This window comes from Camarhynchus parvulus, chromosome 3, assembly GCF_901933205.1.
Source record: "Camarhynchus parvulus chromosome 3, STF_HiC, whole genome shotgun sequence".
In the NCBI taxonomy this organism is placed as follows: domain Eukaryota; kingdom Metazoa; phylum Chordata; class Aves; order Passeriformes; family Thraupidae; genus Camarhynchus; species Camarhynchus parvulus.
In genome coordinates, this window is record NC_044573.1 from 63451148 (window position 1) to 63464184 (window position 13037).

The 13037-nt window shown below is 36.8% G+C and overlaps 1 protein-coding gene across 2 annotated transcripts in view; it reads left to right on the plus strand.

The window, feature by feature from the left end:
* Positions 1-13037, plus strand: part of MAN1A1 (mannosidase alpha class 1A member 1) — a 139819-nt gene that overhangs the window by 42128 nt on the left and 84654 nt on the right. For both annotated transcript variants that reach the window (XM_030946670.1, XM_030946671.1), the window contains one exon: positions 4479-4594. In XM_030946670.1, coding sequence (XP_030802530.1) covers positions 4479-4594 — 116 coding nt within the window. The remainder of the gene's footprint in view (positions 1-4478; positions 4595-13037) is intronic.

The window sequence follows — 13037 nt, forward strand, 5'->3', positions numbered from 1 at the left end:
AATACGTGGGGGTCCATAAAAAGTGGCATAGATGGGATGAACAAGGATTTATTGTTCCTTGTGGGGAGTGATATCCTTTGTAAGGAAGGGGTGGAGATAGCAAATTACTAGGCAGCAGGTTCAGACAAAAGAAGGTGGCTCATAACAAAACATGTAGCTGAGCTGCACGGTGCCAGAAGCGTGGTGGATGCCAAAGACTTCTGCAGGAAGCACAGAGATAAGCAACGAAGGAAAAAGTATTTAAACTTTATCAAATTCAAAGACACCAGAGCTGGCTCCAAAATGCACAGATGTATAAAATACTGGAGATTTGGAAGAGCATTCTAGAAATATCACTATATTGTTTAATGTTACACATATGAAAAACTAGATTTGTTGGAATTAATGGAATTAATTTTTCATTCCCCTCTCTTACCAGGTGTGAATAGTCACTGAAATTAAAAGTGTTAATATTGCTGAGGGTTTGCCAGCACTTGAGTCAAGAGTTTCATGTTTTGGCATAGCACACTTTAATAATTAATCACTCTTGACACTTTAAATTGCTAATGATATTGCATAGGAACCTTTTCAGTGAACTTTAAATAAAGGAAAACACTGTTCTAAGATATGAGTCAGCTTTTGAAGCAACGCTCCAAGAAACCTCCAGCACAAATCAAAATGTTGCTTTAGTCAAACCTGTATGTATTCTCAAATGCCAAGCTTGGTGTCCAAGGAATGGGAGGAAATTTTAAACTATTAAGTGCACCAACATGCATTGATTCTATTTCTGGCCATATCTAAAAGCCTGGGCTAGACAAGTGAGAACTTATTTTGGCACACGCTCCGAAGGGTTTGGCCATAAGCCAGGTGTGGTTCTTAAACCATATGGCCATATAAGCTCAGTCACAGAGTTGTGCTAATAAGGTTGTCACTCACATCCAGAGCAGTTCTCCCTGCAGTGGCATCCTGGAAACTCATGCAAAGTTACTCATCCTCTGATTACTCTTCTTATTCTGCTCTTGCTGCCCAATCCTGAGATGCTACTGCATTCTCTAATGTAATCTCTTCTTTTATTTGCACGCACGTACACTGGCACTGTTGGATATTAAAAAGCATGCAGTTTAAATGGGCTGACTGTGCATTACCCAGAGGAGATATAGGCTACCTGTGCTTTTAATAAGCTGTTGTGGTTAATAGTCCACAAATTTTGTTAGCAACATGCTCTTTTTTGTTTGGTTTTTTTTTCCAGATCATTGCTTAAGATTTTAAGTGTTGAACTGGAAAGGAAGTTCTGTCGATGTTTCTCAATAGTTTACTGAAAATTTCATGTTGACTGATTTCTTTTGCATTCTTCTCAGTTAATAGTAGGCTATTTTATGTGTTCTCTATTAATCCCTTGGAGTAAATGATGCTGTCAGTAAAGAGGAGTGATAAAAGTAAAGGGTTAACAACAGAAGTAAAATGGAGTATATGTGAGTACATGGTCTGGAGGTGTTGGTTGACACTAATAATTCTTTGTTTTGGTAGGCTTGTATGTCTGGTTATCTCTTTTGTCATCAAAATTACTCCCTTTGAGTTTATGTTTTATGAGTTTCAAGTTCATTTTCTCTACTTTGAGTATATATATTTAGTTATCTGCAAAATATATCTATTTACCTGAGGTCTGTGAATTTTGTCCAAGTATTTTTTGTGATATCTTCCTCCTGCCTAGGGCAACTCTGAAACTCTACCACTGTGACTGCAACTTGCCTCGCACTCTGTAACACAACGTTAGTCAAATCTGTAGCAGTACTATAGGTGTATAGGAAAACAGTCCTCTTGTCCAAATATTCTGCGTCATGAGTGTGTACTGTAATTGCCTAGCAATAATCTTTGCTTATTGTAGACCATGCCTGCTGTGTAATTCCTTGGGAATGTTGTGTAGGAACGAACAACAGTGATAACCGTATTTAATAATTTATGTGCTGTGCTTTGAGAAGCATAGCTTATATAGGCTTGTGAAATGTTTGGTCTTATCCCATAATAAGGAATGCTCATTTAATTTCTTTGCACTCCTTCCCCCAACCCTACCACTGGTTTGTCTGACTGGTTGTTAATGACCTGTTCAATATCACAATTTCCATACTACTCTCAAGTTTAAGTTATTCTGTTGGCTGACCTAGAGTAAATGCAGTTGTTCACAAGTCATAATTCTGGCCTCTAAACTGACTCTTTCTCTGTTCTTTTGTCTTTTATCAAGAACTTGGAAGCACAGCTGTTTGAGACAAACTTGACTGTCACATTAATTGTTCTGTTCAGTTTTCTGGAGCCTTCAGAATAAAGCAGAAATATTTTCAAATAAAGTAAGATCTGCTTGAGGTTCTAGCATTTTTTTCAATCTGTGCTCTAAGCAGGCCACATATGCCAGATTCAGGGGAAAAAAAATCATAATAAGTAGGTGACTCCAAGGGTGATTTCTCAATAAGTTTTCTTTTTATTTTCTCCTCTTTTTCTTCTGACTTAGTAGTGGGTTGCAGCTCAAGTACTAATCCTTAAAATTGAAAGCTTATCTGTTTAGTGGTGGTGTTAGTTGTATTACAAGGGGATTATCACAAAGAATGTCTTTGCCATGGTGAGCCTATCACAATCCACTGAAGCAAATCAGGTTATAGATGGTTTTTCTGTAAGTAGAGCTCAGTTGTAAAGGTTCACTAGGAACTGCTTTTGTTGTATGGAGTTACCAGACATCTCCAGAGCTTTTGCGGTAGTGATCTCGAGCAGATGTCCTCCAGCAGTTTTCCACTCTCACTTTCTCATAAGCTCAGGAAAAATATGAGTTGCTTAGCCAAGTTTAAAGGAATACTTTTCCTTTAATATTAGAGAAGGGCAGCCAAGTTCCAAATAAGCTCTTGGAGGATATTATGTTTTTCTTACCAAAGCCGGCTGCAGTTTTATTAGTGGAATATCTGGGGGAAAATGTAGAGATTCCTTCCTTCAGAGTAGGAAAGTGACGTTCCAAAAATGGGTGGTGTAAACAGCTGCTAAAAGAGAGAAAGTATCTCATTCTGTTAAATGTACCAAATAGCTGTTGTAACAACCTCAAATATTATTTTGTTTAAGATGGTGGAAATGGAAAATTAGTTTCTACCTGGAACCTTAATTTAAGGAGATTACGTTAATCCTGCTATATAGAGCTCTCCAATCACCTCTCTGTTTCATGTGGAAGCAGAAATCCATGATGACAGTGAACACAAGAATTGACTGATAGAGTAGCTTTCTTTCTTAAATATGAAAAATTGAATTCTGATATTTGATAAGTTTATAAAATTAAGTTTACTTTTTCATCAGGTATTTCAGAGACAAGAGAATAATCAAGTTCCTTAATTAGTTGTAGCTACTATCTTGTTATTCCCATGGTACAATCAATTCCAGAATGAGTAGTGAGCTATTCACCTGACTCATTAGCCCTGCTGAGGGAGACAGGGATTGGACATAATGACTTTCTCTGTTGGTTGCAACCTAAATTATTTTCTAATTCTAAATGTTTCTCTCTGTATCAGAGTCTTCTCTAAAATATAACATGGTCTTCCTTTCATTATGAAAACTGCGGGAGCCAAGTTAGGAAATGAAAGTCTTAGTAGAGTGGTCAAAATTGAATTTTCGACATTATCCCATAAATAAGAATTGAAACTCTTCCAAGACAAAAATGGTATTTTCGAAAAGGTCAAGATGAATTTGGAGTAAGCATGGAAAAGTGTTTTGAGTGACTGTGTTTTCTTGAACCCCACCATCCACATTAACCTTTCAATACAGGATGATGAACATTTAATCCATTCCAAAGCCAACATACTGATGATATTTCATCTTGCCCTGTTAGGTCAAGGCTTGCTCTTGCCCATCTCTGTAACAGAGGTAGAAGGGTGCCATTTTTTGCAGACCACCAGTGCCAAGCTCTGAAAACCAGTAACTTGCAGCCCTTGCTGAGCTGAAAAATCCATGTGTGCAAGTTTGCCTTTGCCTCCCCCAGTGCTATCTTGTGCAGACTGTACTTCTTAAAGGGCTTTCCTAACTAAAATGGGATCAGTACTCACCAGCTTCTTAAAGCTTCATGTATATTTTTGAGTATAAAAACAAAAAAGCAGCTGATTGTTTTCATTCCAAACTGGAAGAAAGAGAAATTTCTCAATTACCAAGATTTACTGGGTTTTGTGTCATTTTACGGTGAACTGTTCTGTCAGTGGTTTAAAATGCAAAAATATGGCTGAAAATACGGTGCATTAGAGCAGTTCTTCAAAAGTTCATTAGTGGAAGAAATACTTAAATATTATGATGTTGTGTTGTGGCATGGGAATCAAAGTAAGGGCTGTGAATTACTAGTTACCACTTGAATGCTTATGCACCCAGTTTTTAATTGGATTAATTGAAATTGGATTTTGAAATTAGAATTAATTTAAATTAATTAGATCTAACTGAAAAGTCTTCTGTTGGAAAGTAAATCACTGGCTCTTCATGTATTTCAGGTAACATACAAGGAGCAACAATCGTGGATGCCCTTGATACACTATACATCATGGAAATGAAAGAGGAGTTCAAGGAAGCCAAGGAATGGGTTGAAAAAAACTTGGATTTCAATGTGGTAAGGAGCATTGCTGATTAACTTTTAATGCTCTGTTTAGTCTCCAGGGGCCAACTGAGGACTGGGTTCTTGGTATTATAAGCATAATGCAAGGCTAAAGAATTTAGATTATTGATAGATAAAACAAAGCAGGAAGCTGGAAGACAGGAAATCTACTGCTCTGCTTATATGCTCTTTTTCAATCAGAGAGATTTAGGTAGATGGAAGGCAATGAGCTGGACTGGAGGAAGGAAAAAGGAAATAGAGTATTTGCCATTATAAAGTAAAAACCAGCCTTTTCAGCTTTTCTGGATAGAAGAATTGGGACCCTTCAAGCATTAATTTTTTCATTATGAGAACCTTTTACATTTTCCCTTTATGAAATCTATAGATTTTAGTTGTGTTTATTGAAAGGTACATGCCATACATACTACTTAGGTTCCTTTGTCTACTCCACTAAAGTTGAATATCATGAGTTAGGCTGAACTATTGGCAGAACTTAATTGCTTTAGTCTTAGGAAGCATCAGGTCCTCACAGCTGCATGTACAAATCACTCTATTAAGTGGCAAATGTGCAGCTGATGGCAAAGTTAATTATTAAATTTTTATTCTAGAAAGGCCTTGAACAAGTAGGAACCTCTTCAATTAAATGGCAAAGTCCTGGGTTTGATTTTTTTTTTTCCTTTTGGGTTTTTTCTTTTTTGGGCCAGAGGATTTATTGTTGGGTGCAGAGAGCTGATGAAGCACCTCTGATCAGTGTAATAAAGTAAGCACAGTACACTGAGCACTTGAAAGCTCTTGTAGTTGACATGCTTAATGTTAGAAACACTTTCTGAAAACAAAGTACTCTTTCTAATAAGTTATGCAAAAGTCAGGTTTAATTAGGGTCTCTTCCGTGCTTGAAAATTAATTATCCTTTTAAGAAGAAGTTAATAAGAGTGGATCTAACATAGTTTATATAAGCAGTAATTTAGTATGCATTTATATTTACATTTATAATGTAAATAGAGGATATTAAACAGTGCTCCTGTGTAGTGTCAGAAGCCTGAATGACACACTAATTTTATTTTGTGCATAAGAATTTTTTTCCCTAAAGGTATTTTTGTAATACTAGATTCCTGTCTTATTAGCTTAGTATTATCAAGATATTTAAAAACCAGGATAAGACAACAGAAAATAACAAACTCCACTTAAAAGGATGAGCTGAGCTCTACTTGGAGGAACATTGTAAAGCTTTGTAGAGTGATTTACATTATTAACATGAAAATATCTTGATATATTTGGTACTGGAAACTTTTAGATAGTATTGCCTACATTTCCTCTTTTTAATGCACCTGTTTTTTTCTCAGTAAGAAAACGTCAGAAATTTCATATTCCATTAGTTGTTCAATGCAGGAGTCAAGCAGATTTACCAAAGCAGCTTCACAGATAACACTGACGTGCGTCACTAACAGTATATTGTTACTGATATTCCTGTAAATAGCAGCCTGGAGTTCAACACCTCACAAAATTATTTTCATAATACTTCATAATCATATGTAATTGAATTTTACATCGGCATCAGCAGTGAGTAGATGAATTTTCCCAAACTGGAACAAGGAAATTAAAATAAATAACTGCGATGTCAAATTTAATAATGGATGTCCATTTGTTTAGTGGCTGGATTGTTGGAAGCTACTGAACTTGCACTTTTGTTTAGTTTTCCACTTTAAGTATAGATTTTAGATTCAAATGCCATTTTGTATTTATATCTTACAGTTTAAAGAACAGCAGTTCTCTTTTGTGTTTAAGCGTTTATCATGTATCAGACCTCACATGACATATTCTACAAAAATATTATGTACACTATTACTTGCTTCTGTTTTAGAAACTTTTGTCCCATGAAAGTGATTTATTTGGAATAACTGACTCACATGTCCTTAAGAGTTACTTCTTCTGAGTAGTATAAACTTGTCTTTGATGCTTCTGATCATTTCCTGGGCAGGGACTGCTTAATCAGCATATTTCCCCTCTATTTCCATAAGTAGAATATGTTTTTCTCTTCATTTATTCTTAGAACCATGTCTTTCAAATCTTAAATTTTCTTTAAGATGTTCTTTACAAAAACTGCTGTAACTGTATTCTGTAGCAGAATTTTTACTCCTTATGTTCTCTCTCAATGCAGCTGGATGTAGGAAAATTTTACAAACTCCAGAAGATATTCACCAAACTATTTGGCCAGCACTCATACCACTCAACACCTGATCATGAAAGTTGCCTGGTGTCACTTTTTAAAGGAGGCATTAGTTTATTCACATGAAAGGATTTATGGAATAAAGATGACTTAATTGGAAATGGCAACGTCTCTTTATGCATTAGATTTCAATCTCGCAGTTCAATGAATTAGATGTCAGGGTTGCTCTTCTTTACCTTTCTGAAGATAGGTTTTGATTTTGAGGGAAAACTCTAGTTAAGTCAGCAGCACCTTTGTTGGCAAACTTGTGCGTTTTAGTAAGCTTGTCAGTGGGTATGTTTGTCAGTGGCTATTTTCATTAAAGCTACAGCTGGTAACCCTGGGATTTTATAACTGAGATATCCACATTGCAATGATTGGAGCTTTTTTATGTCACTGCTGACTTTTTTTTTTAAATTTGAAACCTTGCAGAAGTTTGAGCTAAACTGAGCCATTCCTTCAGGAATTGTGTTGCATTTTCTGATTCTGTCAATATTATAAGAGATGCAGATGTACTTTTGGAAAGAGATGACATTTGTAGTGGCTAAATCCAAGGTCTTAGCTTTAGTAGCATGATGGGTATGTGCCCTGTTCTCTGTTAGATCACTTCATCTCTCTGGGGGATTCATCTTTGCTCTTCTAATTAATATAGCCAAGGCTTTGTTCTGACCTTCCCACACAGGCTGCTGTCCACACACCCCTTCACAGTGCACAGCCCAAGGCTGCAGCAGCTGGGCTGGGCTCTGTATCAGCAGGTTACAAGGCAGGAAAAGGGAACCAGTCTTTCATGGGATTTTTAGGGAGCTTGGCTGTTTCCTAGCTGCAACTATGCATGCTGCCTGCTCCTCTGATCTTATTTTTTCTTATTTGTTTCAGAAGCTGCACACACACACAAGAGCTTTCTGAAAGAGTTTCTGTAGCACCACCCCGCTTCTGCTTCACACTGGGGAGGAAAAAGCTATTGGTCTCTGAAGTCCAAGAGCCAAATAACATTGAATACATGCTTGGGAAGAGAGAGAGAGGAAAAGAGATCCTGATGAGGCAAATGAAGGGGTCAGGTGCAGGAGTAGTGGTGCAGGAGCTGAGCCACATGGTACAGCAGTGAGGGTTTGGGAGTTGTCAAGTATTGGATCAATGGTGCTCTGCATCCATGCCCAAACACACCCCAGTATCTTTAGGATGAGTGACCAAGTGATCCATCCCCTTCCTCCTCAGCCCTGCTAAACTCCTCTGTGCAAAAGGGCAGTCTTGCCTGCACTGCCTACTGGGAGCAGTCCTTGGTCTACATGGTGTCCTAAAGCATGTCTGGGCGTTGCCTGTAACAGGGGCCCACACCAAGACCAGAAGGTGCTGGCAATCAAATCGTACATGGGACAGCGTTTGAATTCACACTGTGACCAGCTGACCAGCTGTCTGATGGAAGTGTAGCCAGACAGGATCAGAATAGGAGCAAGGTATGGAACAGAAAGCCATGCACTTGTTCAGATAAGAGGGAAATTGGGGAAGTATGAAGAGCATTTCATTATTTGCTCTCAAAGACAGGTACTAATGAATTGAGGAACTGCATAAAGAGAAGGAAATGAGGAAGAAGGTGAGGGTGCCCTCTGTCTTGTGTCCTACCAATACTCTTAAGTATTGGTCAGTCACTGTATCTGATTTTATATGCCACTCTTGAAGCTTGAAGGCTAACTTACAACTTCTGACTTTCATCTTTGTGCTTAGCTCGGCAAATCTGAGTGTCTTTCAAAGAGGTTTGGTTAGCAGCTTCATGCAACCTAGAAGTTTTGTGAGTGATATGTCTATTATTTGAGAACTGGAAAAGAACTGGTGAAAGTGGAGAAACTTGAAGTTATGGGGTTTTTTTCTCCAGTCATGTATAGACTGGCATACCCCCTTTTCAAGGCCTCAGAATAGCAAATATTCTTTGCATAAATAAGGCTTCCAGCATTTATCATTGACTCAGTTGTATCTGTGGTGTGGCAGTCAGTAACAGAACAAACTTCCAGACTTCAGTTTGCTTATTTCAAACTTCAGCACTTACAAATCTAAATCCTACTATTCTCAAACTGTAGGTATTATGATTGACTTGTATTTTACAGTCCACAACCTAATGTTCTAACTTGCAACATTATAGTTTTTTGGCTCTTTATTCTTGGTATTTTTCCTCTTCAAGTGAGAAAATTAGAAAGTTTCCTGATGCAACTATTTGGAACAGCTTTTCCATTTCAAAAAAGAAAGTCATGGGTCAGAGAGAAATCTTAAGAAAGCCAGCAGGTGAAAATGGTTCTTTAGTTTGTGGGATTATTTGATTACTAGTTTGCCACATAACTTATTAGTACACTCTAAATGCCAGACTTCAAAGTGACTTGATTTTGTTTTAATTATGTGTAAGAACCAGTTTTGATGGGCTAAAAGGAGATACTGCAAATTCATTGCTAAACACAGTTCTTTTGCTGCTAGAGTTTATTAATGCCTTCAGTAGCACTTTATTTTTGTGCCTGTTGAAGATCTTGCAGTTTGGCATGCAAGGACTTCAGCAAGGTTAAATAATATGTTATGCAATAACCAGGCTTTGACACTTGTGATAAAAAGGTTGCTAAGATTATTTCCCATGTCTTTTGGAACTGAATATTTTAGCAAGCTGCCAGTAAATTTCATTTGTGGAATATGAATGAAACTTTTTTCCCCCACAATTGCAGGTAATTAAAATCTTGTTTAATTACAATAATTGAAAGTGAGCTATTGTAGTACTATCCTTGACTCTATTGTAATTCCTGGGCTGCTTGAAAATGCTAGGATTTGTTGCTGCTCCCAACCTTTGTGCTTCGACAGGGGAATATTATTATTTAATAGTAATAATAATTACGAGTTCATCTCATTTCACAGGAAATGTGGGCCCTTTGTGTCCACTTTTTAGTCTAGAATTATATACATTACTCAGCATTGTTCAGTACAGGCTCCCTGGTGTTCTCTTGCACAGCTTGTTACACTGCAGGGTATGGGCTGCTTGCCATGGTGTGTGTGCATGGTGGGGGATTTGCTATATTCCTTCTACACAGGAGCAGTAGATGGAAATGCAGAGGAGGTGGCTGAAGTTCTATACACTCTTGATGATACAAGAACAGGAGAACCAAAGGAAAGAAAGTTTTGGAAGGAATCTTTGCAATAGAGAAGACATAAACAAATTATATGTTAGGATTTGTGACATTATTTTTTGTTATCTTTATAAAAACTAACAGAGTAAGCTCTTTATCAAATGTAAATTAAGGTGAATTGTTCATTGGGAATACATTCATCTGTGTAAAGAGCACACAGTATTTCCTCCAGCTGAATTGTGAATGACAGAACATGTAACTAGTGCTGCTGGTGAGTGCCAGGTGGATAAATAAAATAGTGCTGCATTTTAAATGTTGTGTTTATAAGGGAGGGTGACTTCCCATGAGAAAATACTGATGGAAATCGTTGTGGCCTTGGTCTGTGAATTGTGAAGAGGAAGATTATCAGGAATGAGATGCATTAGGAAATTATCCAGAAGGATATGAATACTGATTTTTGGGAAGCTGGAGGAGTTCAATGGGAAAAGGCCTTCAGGAGAGCCCAGTTGACAGTTGTTTGTTGTCTGAACAATGTTTTCAATATTAAATTCAATATAACAGCTGTTTGAAGCCTCAGTAGTTTATCAGTTGTAGTCTTAATCCTCTGTTTTAGGGAAGGGTGAGGGAAGTTGAGTGGTGAGACGCAGCTGAGATCAAATTGGCCCTGTCATAGATTTGCAAATAAAATAGAAATGCAGAGTAACACAGGCTAACTAATATAAGTCTTGGCACTTTATTCTGCCTGCCCCCTCCCCATTTGGTTATATTTGTTGCTTTTTGAAGATGTGTCTTGCTAAGGCATTGTCACTCTCCCTTTCTTTAAAAGGAGTTAGTACAATAGGTTTCCTAGTTATATCTCTAATTTTCTCCAGAATCTTGAGTGTTTCTGAGCTATTGGTTTTCTTCTACATAAAAAGCAATTTTAACATAACTTTGGTGTTATATGTCTAACCAGCAGTGTAAAGGATGTTGTACGTCCATGTCAAAATCATTTCATCTTTAGAAATTAATCAAGGAAACCAGATGGCATTCCTGAAACTCGTCACAGCTTTGCTCTCGCACTACATTTGGATTCATACATTGCTTTTTGTTTTCTATTTTTTCTCAAGTACAGTGATCAGAAGTCACAATTTCTCTGGATCTTGTATAGTACTTGGACTATTCCATTTATGGTTCAAATAGCGAATGATAAATTATTGAATAAATATAAGATGAAAGACCACATTACTCACATTCAGCAATTAACATAAAAGCCCTGGAATTAAAACAAAAATATGTTATTCCCAATACATGTAACTCTTTTCCAAGTGCCTGCAGACTTTCAGAATCCTTTCTAAAAGGGAGGCCTGCAAATATCAGATCAAGCTGATGTTTAGATGTTAGCATAGATAAGATGTATACTAACAAAGGTGTTTCAGATATTCTCATACAGAGCACAGTCTATTTGGGGTACTAATGTAAAGGTCATAAAACTGGAAATTATATTTATCCAATTGTTCAGAGCTTTCTTTTGCAATTGGTACCTTAAAAGGGGAACATCTTATTAATCTTGAAATATGCATGTCCAGTCACTTCGCCTTTCCATTAGAAGTAGTGGAATTAATTCAACCACTTCTCAGACTTGCTATGTAGATACAATAACTGTTTGAAGGAGAAGGCTAAATTTAAAATAAAAAATAATTCTCACTTATACAGATGGTAAAGTAGAAATTTTGGGAAGTTCAGATGAAAGTTTTTCTGATATATTCTGGTACTGTTAAATTAATCATAAGGTATTCATATACAGATTGATCTGAGAGCAAAATAAAAAATAATACTGCTTACTTAGAATTTTACTGCTGAGTAGAAATACACAGACTTATTTGTGCAAACTGTATGTGGATGATTAAATATATGAAAAGAGAGTAATGATCAGGGTGTGGCATTTTCAATGTGCCATATCATACAAAAATTTTAAAAATCAAACCAGGAAGAAGAGTAAATTTGGTGTAGCAGAAATCTTCTACTTTTAGGACAAGTTCATTTTTCTTAACAGACTACTTCTTCACACAAACTTTCCTTCACAAACTTTACTTCACAAAAACATGTAGACATGTTTTCTTGATGTGAAATTATAAAACTTTATTTGTTTTGCCACTTACAGTTATTTGTGTGCTGAGAATAATATTAACCTGGTACAATGAGTTTAGGAGTAACTATCAGGCACACACATTTAAAATCTGCCATTAATGAAATGACTGTTGCAGTGTTTGTCTGCTTCAATGGCTTGCATAAAGATTTTGGTAAGAGGCAAATATTCCAAATGAAGGTTCAGAGGTTCAAGTGACCCACTGGGAATCTGATGACATTAGAACAATTGTTGCCTTCGAGAAATGTCCTGAAAGATCACCCCTTCAACACATGTTCAGTATTACAGTGCAATTAATCTTTGTGGCTCAACAGTAAAACTTTATTCAAATTATTTCCAAGTAGTCTTCTTGTCTGTAACTGATTTCCAGAAGCAGATGTCAGTGCACACATACTGAGCCTTCCTTAAAGGGCCTTTGCACTCCTTGAAAGATAGAAATGGTTTTGTGAGTTAAGTGGTCATATTTAAATCCAGAAAGGCAAAATGTAAAGTTCTGGAGACAAAATATTCAGGTCATACACCACTCAATTTCCTTCAAGCAATTGAAAATCAAAAAGTAATTTAATTCAGTTCTCAAAGGAAACACAAGTGTCTGGGATATCTGATTAACTCATTTCCTCATCTGACACCTACCTCTTTACACCTTCAACCTTCCCACATCAAAGAAAGGTACTTGACATGTGCTAAGGCTCAGGATTGAAATGGAAAGAACCTGAACTTCTGAAGAAGGTTCACATATTCATATTCTCATACTATTCATAGGAGTTTCAGCTAGCTCAATCTCCACAGAAGAGAAGCCATCCCTTTCACTCATTTGATCATCCTTTCTTCAATGCAATCAGGTCAGATCAGCCTTTCTTTAGTCAAATGAGTTCTCTACTAGCTTTATTATTTGTTGGATTTTAAGGTAGACTTCTGTATTTAAAGTACATGTACTGCAGGTCCTACACAGGTAGCCTGATTAGCAGGTGAACACATGCATCATCTAGTTAGTTCAGATTTCTAGAGAATTTAAATGTTTTTATATCC